General features: G+C 33.3%; 1 protein-coding gene across 2 annotated transcripts in view; it reads left to right on the forward strand.

Moving 5' to 3' along the window:
• The window catches only part of CSMD1 (CUB and Sushi multiple domains 1), a 1,108,435-nt gene that overhangs the window by 1,076,156 nt on the left and 12,161 nt on the right, over positions 1 to 20,118 (forward strand). Inside the window, exons 58-68 of one of the 2 annotated variants that reach the window (XM_033053649.1) lie at positions 287 to 463; positions 1,401 to 1,580; positions 2,893 to 3,066; positions 3,935 to 4,108; positions 6,537 to 6,610; positions 9,552 to 9,663; positions 10,730 to 10,909; positions 12,582 to 12,626; positions 16,396 to 16,557; positions 17,586 to 17,698; positions 18,461 to 18,548. In XM_033053649.1, the coding sequence (XP_032909540.1) occupies positions 287 to 463; positions 1,401 to 1,580; positions 2,893 to 3,066; positions 3,935 to 4,108; positions 6,537 to 6,610; positions 9,552 to 9,663; positions 10,730 to 10,909; positions 12,582 to 12,626; positions 16,396 to 16,557; positions 17,586 to 17,698; positions 18,461 to 18,548 (1,479 nt within the window). The remainder of the gene's footprint in view (positions 1 to 286; positions 464 to 1,400; positions 1,581 to 2,892; positions 3,067 to 3,934; positions 4,109 to 6,536; positions 6,611 to 9,551; positions 9,664 to 10,729; positions 10,910 to 12,581; positions 12,627 to 16,395; positions 16,558 to 17,585; positions 17,699 to 18,460; positions 18,549 to 20,118) is intronic. The other variant, XM_033053650.1, reaches the window with a different exon arrangement.

Consider the following 20,118-nt stretch of genomic DNA (forward strand, 5'->3'; position numbering starts at 1 on the left):
CTGAATCACGAATTCTAAAAAAAAAAAAAAAAAAAAAAAACCACCCAAAGAAAAACCAAATGAAAGCAACGATATTAAGCAACAATATTAAGAAAGAAAAATAAAATGCTTATTCAAGAATATACCTATTCTATATTTTCTCAGTAAACCTTGCTATATAGGTGTTTTAAAAGACAAGCTATTAACCTAATTAGTTGGTTTTTTCCTTGTTTTTCATCCCAATTAGTCACCTATCATCAAAATATGTTTTGTTTTTTTTTTTTTTTAATCAATCTCTTCTTTGCAGCTGTATCTTGTGGCAATCCTGGCACACCAGCCAATGGTATGATAATATACACTGATGGAATATTGTTCTCCAGCTCAGTCATTTATGCCTGCTGGGAAGGTTACAAAACTTCAGGGCTAACTACTAGACATTGTACTGCTAATGGGACATGGACTGGCACTGCCCCAGACTGCACAGGTCAGAAAGAAATTTTCTACCCCTAAAGCTTTAATGTAGTAAGTCATCCAGCCTTCCTACTGAAAATGGGTTTTTTTGATAGATAAAATAACACGTTTATCCACATTCACCTGTCTTGTAATATGTGAATATTTTTATGTATCTAAAGGTACAGGCTCTTATAACACATGCTACATTCTTCCAGAACTATCTTCTTAAGATGGCTACGTAGGTAACTTTATTGTATTTGTTGACCTCAGAAATGTCAATTTGATGATATTAATATTTTTTAGAATAATGTTATATTTAGGTGTTCCTTTAGAGATTCCTTTAGCATTTTTTTTTTTTCCTTTCGGCTTATGCTTAGAAGAGGAAGTTCTGGTAGCTCAAAATCAAATTTTGTATAACTGGATATATTACTGTGCCAGTTTTTATTGTAAGCCAAATGACTCAGAATTGATCAATCACCATTCTGCTAAGGACCAAGAATCAGGGAGCAGCAAGACTGGGCTATTGCATCAGGGAAGGTGAGCAGGGACCAGAGGTCTGCTAACAAGGCAAGTGGGGCTAGGTCTGACTGACAAGGCCAGACTAACAGCACATCCATGCTTTTATACACACTCACATTCACAAAAGAAAAGAAATATAAAAAGGGGAAAAAAAGAGGCAGTTCATAACTCTGCTGGAATTGCAGTGCACCATCAACTTCAGGCTTGATGTGACAAAAATCTCAGTATGAAGGTAGAAAATGTCCTGTCGAAACTACCAGCAGCAGTCTGCAGTAGCTGTAGAGCATGCCAGATGAGGCTGCTGTATTAAAGGAAAGCAGTATTTTGTCCATTCTATTGAAATGCCTTATTGAAAGATAACTTTTCTTGACAGAAACAAAATTTTTCTTGTATTGTAAACTGGTTATATGTTTATTGAAAAAAAATTCATTTTTTCTCCTTCTCACTAGTGATTAACTGTGGAGATCCAGGTGCATTAGCAAATGGCATTCAGTTTGGAAACGATTTTACCTTTAATAAGACAGTCAGCTATCAGTGCAATCCAGGATATCTGATGGAACCTGCAAGTTCATCTACCATGCGTTGTGTGAAAGACAGCACTTGGAACCAGAGTAAACCAATTTGCAAAGGTGAGGTTTTGAATTTAACATTTTACAAGTATTGTTTTGGCACATATGTGATATTCACTCACCAGTGTCTTTATTTATTTAAAAAAAATATTAAAAATATTTTCCAGAACAATTACTGTTCCAAATGGAACTAAAACATTTAGGTAAGTATTTCTGTAGAATTTATATTTATTTTGCACACATACTGTGGTAGAACAGCAGTCAAAATAGTGTCATTATTGACTAAAGTTGAACCAAATCAATCTGCAAGGAAGATCGTTGGAGTGCTCAGCTTAAAAAAAATATGAATGAAGTCCCTATTTTCCTTTTGGGCCTATTTCTCTTGGATTAGATGGACAAAATTCTGTAACCAATATTCTGCAAACCGAACTTTCTCTAAAAGATTCCCTTGTTGCAGTAGTGTAGTCATCATAAACAGCCAAAAATATGCTTCACAAATAGCTAATTACCAGTGCTAGCAAGGTCATAGTGGAGGTGAGGCTGAAAGACAGATAAGTCAACCTGGTGAAAATTTGCTAACACAACTTCAGCAGCCCGGGGAGTAAATTTACCAGCCGAGGGCATCTTCTGCTTATAAAAGGCCTAGGCTACCAACTCACCTAGCACCACTTCACTGTGATATCCAAGTCTAGCCTACTAATTAAATCTTGGCATATGCATTCAACAGACTGTATTTTCTGTCATGAAAATTACTGCCTGAGTGATTTTATGCTTCTGTTCATTGTTAAAAGAAATATGGAAATGTAAACTTGGACATTACAGATTTCATCATTTTGGGCACTCTTATCAGAAGGTGGAAAATATCAGAATTATTTTTTAGCCCCTAATTACCAATAAAGTTAATTACCATTATGTGTGGAAAGCCTTAGAAAATGAGCAGGTGAATGAACAGTCATATTAAATAGTGCTACAAAATTAGTTTAGCAGAAAATGCAAATATTTTGAAATTTAGAATCATAAAAACTTATTTATTGACAGAAATATTTATTGAAAACATTTACCTAGCTTAGTAACCTGTTGCCAAAAATAATTGGAAATGAATATGTAAGGAAAAATATAAAACTAAGTAGCTATGTGTTCTTTGATTTCTAGCAACCTAGCACACAGGGCCTTCCTAAATCCAGAGCCTTGATTTTTTGCATTTTAATTAGTTTTATATCTATTAAAGGCTACTTTATCAGCACAGGTATGCTTTGTTGGAACAATAGCCTGGAAAACTTTTTTTTAGATTCAAATGTATGAGTGAATGTTATATTACGTAGTCCTAAACCCTATAAATACTTGAAATTGTAACTTTTCTTTTCTGACACAGCTATTACTTGTGGCCCTCCTCCAACAGTACTGTATGGGAAAGTGGAAGGATCTGATTATCGTTGGGGTGCTAGTGTGAGTTACAGCTGTGCAGAAGGCTATCAGCTGTCCAACACAGCCATTCTGTCCTGCGAAGGGCGAGGAGTTTGGCGGGGAGACATCCCACAATGTTTGCGTAAGTTTTCAGGGTACAGTTGTGTTGGGCTTCTCCAGAACTACAGTCAGGTGTCTTGGGCTACAGCCACAGAATCACAATTTAAAAAGGACTCAGCTACATCTGTTAATCTATTAATTACTGCAGGATTCGCCTTCATTGTACCAAAAAGCTTACCTGGTTATGAAATTGGGCCCATCACCATTTGCCTTACTGGTAATCCTATTGGATGTTTGAATTTGGCTTGGGGTTAGCATGACTGAAATATTCCATTACACTTTTCCTATTTTCTCCTCTGTTTCCATTTCCATTAACAGGTGAAAACAAGGATACTAACTCTTAAGCTCATAGCTCATAGCCTTTCTAAGCACTTTTTTCTTTCTGAAGAAAGGTACATACCCTCATATCTGGCTTGTATTTGTTTTTCAGCACTTTCTAAATCTGTCAACTCAACTCTTTGAGTGCTTGAAATATTGTTAGGACCATAGTAAACATTTTTTCTTTTATCTAATTAGGGCAAAAATTTCTAGCCTACTCCTTCAAGGGTTTCAGATGTGAAAAATTGTATTATTTTTAGCCATTGCAATATAGCATTGTCTACTTCAGGATTATTTTATCATCCAAATCTAATAAATATTTAAGTGTGTCAATTAAAAGGTCTATTTTTCTGAGTTAAATTTTATGCCTACAATAACTGTAAAAATGACAATTTATTTTAAATTGCTGTCAAGAATTTAGGAGATCTACATTCCTAAACAGATAAATGAACATAGCATTTGAACTCATATCCAGTATGCCTGCCTTGCACATATGACAATATAGAATACTTCAGGTGAAAGCATATGCAGATTTTAATACCTTTTTTTTTCTTTTCATTTTTATGTATCAGCTGTGTTTTGTGGTGATCCTGGTACTCCAGCAGAAGGACGCCTCAATGGAAAAAGTTTCACCTACAGATCTGAAGTTAGCTTTCAATGCAGACCTCCTTTTATTCTGATAGGCTCTTCAAGAAGATTCTGTCAAGCAGATGGTACTTGGAGTGGAATTCAGCCAACATGCATTGGTAATAACTACCACTAATGCATTTTCTGTTGAATATAGTCTTGATAAACCATTACACTATCATAAATCTAGCAATTAGCTATCCAAGTAGAGAACAAGTCTGTGTAATATAAAAAGAACTAGTTAAATAAGGTTATTTTTTGAGTATAAAAACTTTAAGATAAACTCAATCACATATGAAGTCATTTGCAAATTTACATGGTTGGTTACTTGTCTGCTGGAAATGCAGAACATCAATATGTGCAAGTGCATAAATTTGTCCCATCTATTTTTAGAATCTCTTGGATATGCAGAAGACTTTGGCAGATTAAACACCAGATTTTGTCACTGGAGAGTTAAAGGCATTTTTCGGGATCGATCCTAAAGCAAAGTGTTTTCGACTTTGTGAATGTGGCTTGTACATCTCTGATCTGTTCTGATTCTGATGAACTCCCAAATACTGTCAGTTTCTCATTGACTGTTGTGCAACTGGTAGGCTTTTAGCATGTTGCATCAATCAGATTGACACCTTTAACTCCCACTGACATCTGAATTTGATCCCACTTGTGTGACTAGCTAGAGAAAATTATTGTGGTTTTATAATTAAAAAATTCTCTTTTATATTTCTAAACAAACATATTCTGACATAGATTGTAGGCCATTTACATATTTTGTTTTGGCTGAGATATTGGCTGGGTGAAATAGCTGGGCACACTGGGAAAAGGCTATAATCATGATCATTGAAAGCATCATGATTATTGAAAGCAGCCTGTATTTTTAAATGAAGATGTAGCAGTCAACAGAATTCTTTTGTATGAATTCAAAACTTCCCTCCGTAGTTTTTTCAAACTGGGCATTCATCTTACACTTATATTTTGCTACAGAGGCAAGAAGGCTTAAAAAAGCAAATTTTTGGGTCTGATGCAAAGAATCAAGTTTAAAAATGACATTTCTGTTTATATTTTATATAGCATAGTATGGAAGCAAATGGAAAGTAGTGCATCAAAGATACAAGTTTTTCTTTTACATCATAGTTTTTATGTTATTGTAAAAGAAAAATATTAGATTATCTAACATATTTACAGATAAAATTTCTAAGCAATTTGAAGTTTAAGAGCAGTGAAGAATATTGAGAACTAGACCTCGAAATATGATATAGTGGAAGCTTTTCTATGTCTGGCTAGCAAAGATTTCCTGAGAATACTTTGTGGTTTCTTCAGATGAGACCTATTTAAAAAATTCAATTCAGCTTCATGTGTCTGTTATTAGAAATAGAATTCCAGCTGTTGATAATTTTTGAAAAGTTCCTGAGCTGTTCAAGCATCTCAATGTCAGGAACATGTTTGCTTTTTATTCTTATACTTCAGGTCAACATCCACCTAACTTTTGAAGCCTTTGGTAAATACCAGTAAAGTTGAATTTTTATGCTCTACTGATGGTCAATATTGAAAATGGGAGTTGACCAAGAGTTAAATGAAGTATCGCATTATTGCAAATGATAAGTTCAACGTTTGTTCTACAGAAAACTAAAAATTTATACAGATGAAGTATAGTCATAAGATGTGTTCTTCATAATTCAGTGGCAGCACACAGCAGACTTAGTTGCCAAGAGAGAATCACATACTACAGAAAAATCCACTGGATGAAGTTCTGTGCTAACTGGTGGATACGACTGGGCAACTCCAAAGCCACCATCAGAATATGGGCATTAATGAATGAAAAAATAGTTTCAGGTTGCTTTAAATTACTCTCATGAAACAGAACAATTAATTTTACTGTGTTGGCATGTGCTTTTTTCATGGAAGGAATTTTATTCTCCAGCTACAGCTGAGGTGGTGCTCCATTAGAAATTTATTTTCTTTGTAGAATAGAAAAAAAAAACACCTATACAAAAATAAAAAGTATTTATTTACTATCAGAAAGCAGGCTGATTATGGGTTTGCAATTTTTTTCTTTTTTTTTTAGTTTGTGGGATTTTTTGCGTTTGAAGAGTTTTGGTTGTTTTGGTTATTTTAATTTTGGAGGTGTTTTTTTTCAGAAGTACTTACCATCAAGCAGTTCATTTGAAACAAACAAACTATAATTTTTTCTGAAGATTTCTCTATATATTCCAACTACACTATGAATAGTGAAATATACTATGGATTCAAAGAGATTTAAAAAGATAAGATATCTAAAAATTATTGCAATCCTAACCGTAAAGTCTGCACTACCAGAAATACCTGCAAAAATATTTTAATATAATGACAATGTACTGAAACAAATTACTATGATATATACTTGGTAATTTAGTTGGAAATATTGGTATAATATATAGAAAAATACACATTCAATTAAAAATTAAATTCTTTTTATCACTAGACATTGATGAAATTATTTAATCATTGCAAAGTTTTAAAGTATTTTTTCCATACCATAATATATGTGTTGTGTTTTACATTTTTCATTAGATCCAGCTCACAATACGTGTACTGACCCTGGTACTCCACATTTTGGAATACAAAATAGTTCCAGAGGTTATGAGGTAATTTTTAAATTATTATTTATTAACTTTCTAAATGAAAATATATTTAATAATTTCATAAGAAATTTAATTAGAAACATTATCTGTAGTCTTAAATGTCTGATGCAAACCTTGGGAAATTTCCACCCTCTTTTTAATAAAAACTAATTTTTCATTCCAAGCTTTTTTTTAAAACATTCAGCTTAAAGAAAGAGCTTCTAACCCTGCAATATATCATGCATTCAATCCTTTAGGAGACTTCGGTAGGGAGGGCTATTTATAAATTGATTACTTAATATAATATGACATAATATAATTACCTTGCTTTATAATAATAATTCTTTCATACATTGATGAATAGTCGTAAATACCTAACAACCAAAGACCTGCGTGATCCAAAGGCCATGTAGTCCTTGACAGAAAGTCAGCAAGTGGCTTTACTAAATTAGAAATTCATGTTATATTTTATTCAGTCAGAGAAGATAAAATTATTCTGTGTTGTGTTCAGGTTCTCTGTGATGAATAACCTTTCTATAATTTCCAAATTCCTTGCAGGTTGTTAGTTTAACAAGTGAGAGGCAGAAAAGTGACTGAGGAAATAATTGTAGATGCACCAATGACCAATCTACAGTAATTATATAGATTGATAAACTTTATGTGAATAGAATTTTCAGGTGTAAATATGTGTGACTGAAATTTAAAATAAGTTTTGGGTTTCCTGCTTACTTCTGAGTCTATGGCAGTATGCCTGTTGCAACCAAATTAGCAGAACTGTTTTCCTAAAAGTCCTTTCTGTAAGTTCCTCTGGTTATTGGTAGCCTCTCTCTCCTGCAGTTTTTCTGTCTTTTGTTGCTATGGCTGTTTTCTTTGCTTTCTCCTGCCTGGCTAACAGATAATGAGGCACTTCTCCCTGAGCCACATCTTGTGGCCTTACCCAAGGTGCTTCTAGTAATAGGTGCAGTTGCCTTTCTGATGTCTCATCTCGATCCTGTACATATGCCCATTTTCCCTTCAAAACCAACTCTAATCTTTGCACGTAATTTTATCACATTTTTGGTTTTTTTTCTCTTTGTTCTCTCCCTTTTATCTGCCTCAGAAATTGTCTTTAAGAAACAGAATTGTGTTGGCCAATTCACTGTTCTACTGTCTGTTGTTTATGTTCATGATCATGACTGATCTTCTCCTCCCATTCATAACTAGAGACCATAGTAAGTCTTCCTCTGTTGTGCATGCAGTCTTTCTCCAGTATGTGTTCATTCTCAGAATGCTATCTTGTACCACAACATGGAGACTTCTCTCTATTGTCTACGGAACTAGATTGTTTTGGAGTTTCTTCATACATTATTCATGGGCTTCCTGTTTGTATGATATAGCCAAGCTTCTATAAAACACTTCTGGGCAGTCTTTCCTCATTATAGAGCAGTTTTATGACAGGCAGAAGATCTTTCTGGGGTTTTCCTGTCTACCAACATCCTGTCTTGTCCCATATATTCTTTGCCTTTTGTGTTTCACTGTGTTGAGGCTTATGAATGCCCCCAGCGTTTTTCGTCCAAGTATTATTCAGAGTATGCTACTTTCTTTTTGACCTTTACCAGTAAAATTAAAAAGCACTGTAACTCTTTAACTACCTTAAATCTATGTTACTTCATGCTTGGTCTTTTGGAGCACTGAGAAAAGATTTGCACCTCGTTATTACTGACAGATACCAGAATTGGCACAAGTAAGATTACTTAGACTCAAGACTAGCCACACACTGTTCTACTCCCTACTAAAGTCATGCTCTGTGTCCTTGGCAGGATAGAGAGAATAATATGTTTAAAAATATATAGAAAGACACTTAAGTCTACAAAGCCATATCAGTAATATGACCTTTAAAAACAGAAGTGATTTTCCCAAACTACTTCTGGGAGAAATGGTGTGCATTTGCTAAACATCTGTCGTGATAAGCAGGTTTTATATAATTGAGTGTATAGATAGAAGGTAGTACTTTTGAATATATTAATTTTTAATTTTTATTGAAATCCTTCTAGGACATTTGCAATGCAGAGCTGTCTCCCTTTCTGCAACTGCAAGTCTTACTACACATTGATCACTACTTATTTGTAACTTTTATATGTGATATATTACTTTATTAAAGTAATATAATTTCCAATAATGTAAATTTTGTCAAATTTATTTGTTTATTATTTCCAAGATTTTTTTATCCAAAACTAAAATATTACTTTACTGATTAGCCCCATATAAAATAACTTGGACTGGAGTTACATTATGGTTAGTTTTGTCAGTACCATCAATAAGTTCATTTTACTAGAACTTTCCACACAATTTCTGTCTATCTCAAGAAAATTCTTTCTCACCTGCAATTTTCTGTGTAGTTTTCATGGATTTCTATTCCCAGTTGAAATTTAAAGAGCATTTTCTCAGTTATTTTGCCTTTTCTTTTGAGGAAGGTCATATCGTATTTGAGCATAGTAAGGCTTTCCGTGACTCACTCTGCTACTTGAACATCTTAAACTTAATAGTAATAAATGCAGTGTAATAAGTTTTCACCTGGAGTTTTCTTTAATGAAAGTTTTTGTAGATGAAACAGTTCTTCATAGTTTTTTTTTTCTTTTCACTCTAAAAGAGCCCATATTTAGTCAAATCACACAATGAAAAACCTTTGAAAGTGACTTTATGGTCAAATTCTGTTGAAATATATGCAGTTATATATAGGAAACAGAGGCATCTCAGGCATTTTCCATTCAAACAGCCATGTCAGTATTTTTCCACATACTTCTTTTAAATAAGATCACAAAAGAATCAATTACTCAACCATTTCATCATATAAAAATAGTGTAACTCTCGAAACTGTAAAAAACAGAGATTTTTATTTAAAAAAAAAAGTGTTAACTTACCAGTGTCTTGATATCTGACTACACATGATACATACTTCTGTCTAACATTCTGGTTTGATCCTTAGGTTGGGAGCACAGTCTATTTCAGATGCAGAAAAGGTTATCATATTCAGGGATCCACCACTCGTTCTTGTCTTGCTAACCTAACTTGGAGCGGCATACAATCTGAATGCATTCGTAAGTCTGGTTCCCATTCTAATGACTTGGAACAGTGTGTAATTTTAAGAGTTACAAAGTAATGCATGTGGAAATTCATGATTAATTTTTTGCTACAAGGATGGGAAGATTTATTTAAAACTGATTTTTAAATGTTTTATTTGTTGTTGCTTCCCATTCAAAGACAAAAGATGTATTTGGGGTATTAATTCGAAGGAAGATTTTTCAGATTTTTTTAAATGAATGTCATAATAATTCTATCAGTTTTACTTGAGACTGTTATAGCTAACCTATTGCATTTACCTACTTAATTAAGCTAGAATTTTTAATTTTTTTGGTGAGTGTAGTGGATCAATAAAGAATGGAAAGTGATGTGAAATATGCATGGAACTATTTTGTTGCCTAATATTTTGTGAATCATAAACTAGAACTCAGCAAAATCCATCTTTTCTGGGCTGTGCATGGTTATGCAAATTACTTATAGCTCTGCATGAGTTGGAGGATATCAAATAAGTATTGTATTAAAATACACTGACCTAAGCTAAAAGTAATTCATTAAAATGACCTTAGATTCTTATTGTGTTTTAAATTATCTTTGGGTTGTTATAAATGAACACCATGTGGCACAGAGAAAGAAACATACTGAGTAACCAAATCTATTAGTCAATGTTCTATGACAAAAGATTAGTGGAGCCTTTATTTCAATTGAAATGCTTATATTTATCACAGTAACCACTCTAATTTTCAGAACACAGAGTGGAAGTGATGCTTGAAGCTGTGACAGTGCAATAATTCACAGGACCAATCATTGTACCATGTACAATGGCATGTACTTCCCCTTGTATTAACTGTTTCCTGATTCTTAGCATGATTTGATTTCGGTTTATTCTTTAAAAATATGTGATAGTACCATTTCCATCCCACAATAATATAACTATACACTCTGAGTGTTATTTTTATAAGTAATAGCTACTTGACATTGCTAAAAGCTATCCAGAGTTGTCATGCATTTATTTCAAATTCAATAGTCTAATTCTATGGAAACTGCTTACCTCTGAATTTTCTAACTGTAAAAACCCCTTTGCAGCTCATGCTTGCAGGCAGCCAGAAACACCAGCACATGTAGATGTGAAAGCAATAGATCTTCCTACTTTAGGGTATACTTTGGTGTATACCTGTCAACCAGGATTTTTTCTTGCTGGTGGATCAGAGCATCGGACATGTAAACCAGATATGAAATGGACAGGAAAATCACCTATTTGTAAAAGTAAGTCATTACTCAAGTGATTTATTGGATCCTACTGGGTTTGAATTAATTTTCCCTGAAATTTTGGTTTTATTTAATATTACCAATTTTTTCCACTCACGGTTTAATGACACACATGGAACAACAGCTTTTTATTTTCTGAAAGAAATTATGAAGAAATTGAAGTGAACATAACATCTAGAAGTCATGGAGGAAGAAAAGGGGTTATATGTGTGCAAGTGCACAGGCCCACATACATATGTTTACCCTTAACAATAGCAAACAAAACCTAAACAATATCAAGTACTACTTTTAACTGTATTTATCTTTATGTCACAGTTTGAAATAGAATTTCAGTGTATTCAGTGCTTAATATATTATTTTCTATGAGAACAAGAAAAGTTATTTAATATCCTAACTTTTAGATTCATGCAGGTATGCTTTTAGTCTAAGGAAATCTTATAAAATAAAAATTAACAATAAAATTAAAAAAAATCTCTGCACTATAATGCACTTTTATATCAGTGTAACTTCTAGAGTAGATCTAAGTATGCAATTATGAGGTCTGAATTTGCTCTTCACATGTAAATCAACATGACTTAGTTCTCAATTCATAAAAATAAAATAAAATTATTTTTAGAATATTAATAGTGGAAAAATAGTCAGATGCCATGGGAAAGTTTTTGCAGTATGGTTTTTAATTTTAATATATCAAGGCGTGCGGAATAGTTTTGATATTTGAGCAATATTTATTTTTCTTTAATGAAAAGGCAGATTTATTTGATTCACCATTGTCATATGATCTACATATCAGAATTTATCTTCATTCTGTGTCACTAAAGCATAATTTTTCATAGATACTGTATAATTGATAATTTTGAGATAAATTTTCTTTTGTTTTTTTGAGGGTTTTTTTGTTTGTTTTATTTATTGAAGATAAAATGCAATAAAGATTTCTGTAAGATTGAGTCACGGTCTTTAGGTATAATTCTCATTGTTGCATACTTTTTGTGCTTTCTTAGCACTTAATCAGTCTAATTAGTGAATTTCCGCTCCTAAAGAGAAAAAGAACCTCAATATTCAAGACCAAGTCTCCCAAAGGGACACTATCCTATCTAATGTGCAAGAAGATGATGAGTCCAGAATTTGATTTGGATCAATGGACATAACTTTCCTGAGTGTACCAGAATATAGCAAATTACATCTTTTTAATTCACAAATTGTGGCCCTTTCCCGTGGTTTCTGATCCTGTTATATGAGTCAAGCTATCTGGTTCTTGCTGCTTCGTGCCATAAATGCATCAATCTTTCTTAGCACAATTTTTACTATATGTAATATATTGTTAGTCATAATTAGATATAATATTTGTCCCCTCTATAAGGCTCTCTTTTATAGCACTGGGACTGATATAAACATTTTAACCCTAAATGTATGAGTTATTTAGCTAGGCAGACAACTTTCCACAGAAAAAATGTTGTTTACAGAAATTATTTTCTGTTATTTTTGTGCAAGTGGATAGCTTTAAACATGTAAAGTATTCAAGACAAGTTATTTCTGTTTTAAAAGTGACTCTATTGGATAAAAGATGATCGCATCCAACAGGTATTGTTTTAACATTCTATTAAAAAAAACAAGCATACAAAAACCACACAAATATGTTCATGAAAATGATAATTTGTCTTTTTACTTGTAGGTAAAGGAGTGAGAGAAGTTAATGAAACAATAACTAAAACTCCAGGTTTGTATACAAGAAGAGCTTTAGATCTAAATAAATTAAATTGATTTACACCCAAGATTGTTATGAATAATAAAACTATTTCCAATATTTTAGTGATGTATTTGTTACTAATTTCTGAGGAATATAAAGGATGAGGTCTTTCATAATAACAGGGGACATGTGAAACCTATTCTATGAAATTCTTTCACAAAGAACTTTTTAAAAATTTCTGTAGTGCCGATTTTGTGAATTGCTCAAAATCCCTTCTCAAACAGACATAATACGTTTATATACACAAACCTCAGTTTTTATGTAGTTTTATATCAGAGCGATTGCTATAATGGAGAGCCTTATAATGAGTGCATACTACAATTGCAGGGATTAGATTCAGTCACATTTCTGCCCTTTATATTGCATGTGTTGTAAGAAATATAAAATAACCCACCCAAAAACAGTTTTGGAAATATTCTTGGCCATCATTTCACAGAAACTCTCCATGTACTCCAAGACAGGGTTTCCAAAACAGTGTGAACCAGTAGGCAGATGGCAACATTAGTGATTCATATGCCACCTCATGAAAACATGTTTGCAGTTAACCTATTCCTCCTGCCAGTGACAAAATAGACAAATGCATCTGAGAAATCCTCATTCAGAAAATGAAATTCGTAATCTTTTTTATAAGCAGAGTTGTCACCAAATGAATGAGCTTGCAATTCTATATTTTGAGTTTTAGCAAAGCTGCAGGGAAAATAAGATTAATGGTTCACACTCATGGCAATTCACAGAAGGACTCTGTAAAGTAGATGGGATAAAAAGGTATTTCTGCTAATAATTAACCTTCCTGGAGAGTTTATTAGTGAAAGTGTCAGGTGAATCCATAAATGAGCTCTTCTGAAATGCATTACTTTTACAGACTCACAATAAAGCAGGATATAGTGTTCCTTCATTATAATTAATATGCAGTCCACATTTATTGGAGGCTTCACCTCACCGAACACTTAAGGTATACATTAATCTGCTACCACACAGGTTTTGAAGTTTCAATGCCAAATCTAAATGTAGACCTAGTTTCCAATATATATACTATACAGAATGTCAGTATCAATTCACAAAATATCATGTCCATTATAACTAGTTTTGATTGGTACTATTTAAAATCTATTATAAAAACATTAAATTCTGTGATTGAAAGTGCCAATAATAGTAAACAGAAAAGTGAAAATGTAACAAATTACAGTAATTGAGAAGAAAAGGTGTTAAGTGATTTTGGAAAAAACAGCTCTGTACTATCATTATGTGTTTTTAAATTGTTAATTCTCTTCATTATGTATTTTGAAGTGCTTTCTTTACATTGTTATTTTGACTTTTGGTACAATTTGATTTGCTGCTATCTGTATTTTGAAGAGAATTAAGCTAATATTGGTAAACTACAGTTTCTGTAACTGAATAGATTCGTGTTCTGATTTTTGGCCTTTAGACAACTGAATTCAAGTTGGTGTTTTGGTGGTGTTTTGGTTTTTTTTTGGCAGAGTTAATGTCTTCATAAGAAATAGTAGATATTTTTACATGATTGAGTATAAGTTGCATCTAAAGATTTCTTACAGTATTCATGTGAGAATTAAGAACTGTATTACTCTGTTTGGTTTCCACGGTTCTCACTGCTTTGTATTGTCTTCACAAAAATAGTTAGGAAGCTGTTTTAATGAACAGCCATGGATTTTCCCAATTGTCGTGTTCTGAGAACAGTCGGTGCAGCCAGTGCAGTATTGGAATACTAATAGCCAGTTCATTTTTCTCATTCTGCATTTTCGCACAGGTGGTGGGAAAGGCAGGGACCTTTTAAGGGTTCAGCACAATCATCTCAGAGCATCTCCAAAGCAGCATCCCTGGGGACTGCATCACTTGTGTTTTAATATTTAAAAAAAAACGTGACTGGGGAAGCAGTGATACAATTGTTTTCCCCCACTGATTCACTGATTCTGTCCATCAGCAAGTGCAAACTCTGTAAATACTGAGTCCGTGGCACTATTCTGCAAAGCTTAACATCTATTAGTGATAGAGATGTTAGACAAACTATGTACTGAAGATGCTGAAATGTGGTGAAAGTATGGAGTCCTTTATAAAACTATGGTGTCCTTTATAAAAGTCTTACCTAGCACATCTCTGGTTCATACTACTAATACTGGATGTTCACCTTCATGGGAATATGTCAGACACAAAATTTCGATTCAATACATACCCAAATATAAATAATTGTGATATTTATTTTTAGACTACCAAGTTTCAAATTTAGCTATGTCACTGTTGTAGTAAAAAATGAGAAATGCATAGGAAAAAGAGTCTGAAAGACCCTTTACAGAGTCCATGTACTTGCAGAAATTATACAAATGCTAAGGATTTTGACATACCAATTGAAATGTAATGCTTCAGATTTTTGGTAGTAAGTTGAGGTAACCTTGTGTAAAGCCCCACTGACTTTTACTTTAGAAAGGGAACACTTCCAGTTATTCAGAGCTGTTACACTGAAAGGCACCTTATAGGTCTCTTCTCATTTGGAATCCAGTGATAGAACCAATAACATGGTTATAAATAAAATAATGATGTTTTCAAATTATTCCACACTGAGCTTGAGCATTTGCTTGTGACAAAGGCAAAAGACATCGAAGAAGTTATTTATTCTTTAATCACCCCTCTGATTTTCAACGGTATTGCATGTCAAATATTATTGCCCTGGGTTTCTTTTTTGCAATAAGTGATAAGGTAGAGGAGGAACTATCCATGGAATTTTTTTAAATGGGTACAGAGAATACCTGCACTGATACATTTCCTTCAGTAAAGACAGCTGCCTTTATATGTGCTCAGAGTTTGACAAAATGCAAAAATAAATCCAATTATTTAATTTAATATTTTAACTAGAAGAGTGTGAAACACTTCTAATATCAGTCTTTAGCTATTTAGAAAATATCATTTGCAGTGGTCACGAATAGTGTGAATATTAATACTTGCTAGGGCTGTCATTTTGTCAAGATATTATGTGATTAGTTAAGCAATTTAAAATAATACATCTAATACCTAAATAATTTATTTTCTGTGTAGAGGAAAGATACCAGCCACATCAAATAAATAATCCAAACACATATACTTCTTCCAATAATTCATGCTTCATTTTGTAGGATTTTTGCTTCAGATACTTCAAGCTATCCGTTTTAACTCAGCAGTTGCTGAGGAATGGTAGTTTATTTTAAATCAAAAAAGTTCCATTCCTTGAAAACTTCACTATTCTTAGGTGCAGAATTCTAAAAATGACTGATAAAAATGTATCAGAAATTCAGTCAATTCGTTGAATATTCATTTGATAGTCAGTTGAAAATCACACACAGTGCTCAATAGATCCATGAAACAAAAGGGACGGCCTAAAACAATGTTTCCTTCTAGGAATCTTTGGTTTCAGAATAGTATTATATTTCTTTTCCTTGTACCTTAAAGGTACAGGGCTTTAGGGGAAGGGTCTTTTTTTCTCACAGTCTTGAATCACACAAGCTATAAAGTGTGAGGTCATTTTAGAACATATACTGTGATGGACAGGCGTAGTATATTATAGGCAACTGTTTGGAAAGGTTATTAAATATATTGTCTGTATTGTTGTTAAGATCTTTACTATAATATGTCCTTAGAACAGTGGATTGATTGTCTAGAAAAAGTTACAAGCATAAGTATGGCTAGAAAGATTGTTAGTTCATTGTAGCTTACGTTTTTGTTTCTTTCTTTTCCCCCTCGTCCTTTTATTCAGTTCCTTCAGATGTGTTTTTTATAAATTCACTGTGGAAAGGGTTTTATGAATATTCAGGAAAAAGACAGCCTGCTACTCTCACTGTTGATTGGTTCAATACTACAAGCAGCAAAGTGAATGCCACATTCATTGAGGCATCCAACATACAACTCAAACTATCAGGTATGTTCAGAATTTGGTTAAAGAAACTGGGTTTTTGTTTTTGTTTTTTTTAATCTTGTCAGTTTTGATGCATTTTCATTCAAATGGAAAATGAAGAAAAAACTTTATATTTTTGCCAAAAAAAGTTGTTCTTTTGCCAAAGGAAAGGTTCTAGCAAAATGGTCTGCACAGGTTTCTGTTATTTCATATGTGGTCACCCATCTATTGAAGTCATTGTACTTCAAATAGATATTGAGGTAGGATTTATTCATCTCAGGCTATTGTGTTGAACTCCCAGGAAATACTGAAGTGGCAGACAGAGCATAATATGGGCATATTAAGATTTGTACCATTGGAAAGGTCAATGAATCAATAGTAATTAATGTCTATCTTAATGCAATATGGTATTAATAATGGCATAGCATAAAATAGGCAAAGAAAATTAAATAACATCATACATTATGCATACCTTATAATCAACATCATGCCTTCCTTTCCGCAAATCTAACTGTGAAGTTCAGATTTAGCCTCTCATCACAGTTATATTGAAAAGAACATTATCAGCTATCACTGTCTTTTAAGGTCAAGAGTTCAGAGAGAACTGCAGTAGTTTCTTGCCAAATAGGAATTTTCTTTTTCTGTACTGCTGATATCTACTGTAGCAATATACTGTTGGGATGTCAGTAAAATCAATTTTTTTCCAGGTCAAGGAAATTCCATGAGAAGAGTTCTATCTGTATTCAGAATTATTGAAATACTGTATAAAAAGACAACTGGTTTTGCCCTATTATGTATAAAATTAAACAATACAAACCTATCTTTGCATACTTTTATCAAGTATGATAAAGCAAAGGATGAGTTAAATAAGATCCAGACAGTACAGTACTTTAAATCTTGAGGTATTCCATGTTATGAAATTCCTTTATTACAGAATGTTTTCTACAAACTCTTCTAGTTCTAAAGCAATATAATCAGATTTGAAGGATTATTTGAACAAACTGGTCGAAAATTTGTCTAAAAGGTATATCCTGCATCTTTTGTTTTAATAGGTGTTTACAAGAAAGAAGAAGCCCATTTGCTCTTGAAAGCTTTTCAAATTAAAGGACCAAGTGACATATTTGTAAGCAAGTATGAAAATGACAACTGGGCACTAGATGGTTATGTAAGTACCCAGGTTACCATGGATAAAGATGACTGAGATTAAATTCTGAAGTAATTTGTGATTGTCTCTGTAATTGCATCCATTTCTTTGTACTATAAATATGTAATACAACACTCTGGATGTCAGTGTAGAGATTGATTACCTTTTTCTTTCAAAAATATGTGTACAAACTTTTATCTGCTGTACTCTGACTAGAATTTTTAGTTTATGAAAGGGAAGAAGGAGTGAATCAGCATATTTTGCCATGGTTTTGCCTTGTTTCCTTAGATGGGAGCGGGAATTTTACCTCTAGTAATATTGGTCGTTTTTGGGTTGATAAATAGTTTACTGTAATAAAAGTACACCTAATTTTGAAGGAAAAGCATGTTGTTTAACTTTTTGCATTTCTTCTTTCTGCCTCATGATACTTTCTGTGGAAAATAGTTTTAAATCTGAAAATTCAGCAGTCTTCTATATCTGCATACTAATTCAATTATGAGTATGGCATTTTAAGAATTTTAAACCCCAGAAATATACATTAGATATTTTTAAATCGTTCTGGGTGTTACCTTGAAACTTTGTTTAACATCATTGCAAATAAATAAAATAAAATATTTTTAATAATAAGTATTGTACAAGCATAGAAAATTCAATCATATTTTAAAAGCTAAAAACTGAAGGTCTGGGCTCCATATTATCTATTCTAAGACGGAAAAACAAATGGCTAAGCATTGTTATTTATTCATTTCAGAAATCTTTTTTTGTTGTTTCAATATATTCTAGGTATCCTCAGGGCTTGAAAGAGGAGTTTTTACCTATCAAGGTGATATACATGGAAAAGACTTCGGAAAATTTATGCTCCAAAGACAAGGTACGTGCTTTCATAGATCTTTAATATGTGTCATATTTTGGATCTTGCAGGAATGAATTCAAAGAAATACTCAGCTGTGTAGCTGAAGAACGCATGTTTATTTTACATTAGAAATATGCATATTTGAAATATATCTTTCAAATTCTATAATTATAAATCCTAATTTAACTCTGCGTAACATGTTATTATCACAGGTTTTCTAGTGAAGCAACCTAATAAGTACAAGATACTCTAAAAGAGGATGCCATTGCAAGCACTTGCATTTCTTTTTGAAAGTACCAGGGATATCATGCAATGAAAATACATTTCCTGCTTAAATAAATAAATTGTAGTCAGAATCACACTAGAAATTAAAAGGCCGGAATCAACCCTAATTTTGACAGTGTCATTTGGAGAGTGCCTGTTGCTGGTGGATGTTTTCAGAATGTATATGTATTTGGACCAAATTTTACTTTATTGTCAAAAATATTAAGTGGGTGTCTGAGTAATATGTTACAGCTATGGACTCAAGAGCTCTAGCAGATGGTGTAAGACTTATTTTTACTCATAACATAGTTTTATCATAAGCATTTACTTATGAAATAAAATATTTTTGGCAAATACCAAATATAGGCATCTGCATTTCCTGATCCTGGAACTACTGCAAGGTGGTCAAAGTATGGCATGTGAACAGAAAAGTACTGATCTAGGAAGAGGAGACAGCCTAGCCAATACCTCTATGACAGACTGTATGTACAGTAATTTCACGATTATAAGCTGCACCATTTTGACTAAAATTTTGGTCCGAACCCAAAGTGCGGCTTATAATCAGGTGCGGCTTATATATGGACAAAGAACAAAAAGTTGCTGTTTTAGTTTGGAGGACAGGTATCTGCTGAGAAAGGCAGGAGCTTCTCTTTGAAATGGAGAATGTAAACCCCCTCTCTCCAAATTATTATAATTTTTAAATCAAGGGGCTTTCACGCAAAAATATGGGAATTAGGAATAACAGTTCTTTTCTAGGGAAATTAAAATAGAAATACAGTACTATAAAGAGACAAACTGCAAACCCTGACAAAGTCAGAGTACAACCTGACACCCCATCAGGCAGGGTGTTGGTAACAGTCCTATTCCATGGTGGCTGCATCCTCCTGCAGTGACAGATGTGATTCAGTTGAAGCAGTGCTCCTGTACAAGGTGCAGTTTCCCTCTAAAGGTCCAGTGGTGATATGGAGAAATCCGGTTTTCCTCTGGAGTCCAGTGGAGAAAGGGGCTCCCTTAGTGTCCCAAAGCCTCGGTTTTTATCTTGGTAAGAAATGTTGGGCTCTTCCCCCTGGCTGAAGCAACTTCCAATGGGATGAAGTAATTTTATCAGTCCCACAGTGGGACTCAATGGGCCATTAGCAGAAGATACCTCCCTGGAGGAAAGGGTGAGTTGTGAAAAGATAAAGAACAATGCCCTGCCTGGTTTCAATGGATGGCCATTAGCAGAATATCTGCCGTTGAGATAAGGATCGCTGCCCCCACCCTCAACAGATGGTGATAGAATAGATACCTCTTCTTACACTCTGTATTGTAACGTGTGGTTTAT

Source organism: Catharus ustulatus, chromosome 3 (assembly GCF_009819885.2).
Source record: "Catharus ustulatus isolate bCatUst1 chromosome 3, bCatUst1.pri.v2, whole genome shotgun sequence".
Lineage (NCBI taxonomy): Eukaryota > Metazoa > Chordata > Aves > Passeriformes > Turdidae > Catharus > Catharus ustulatus.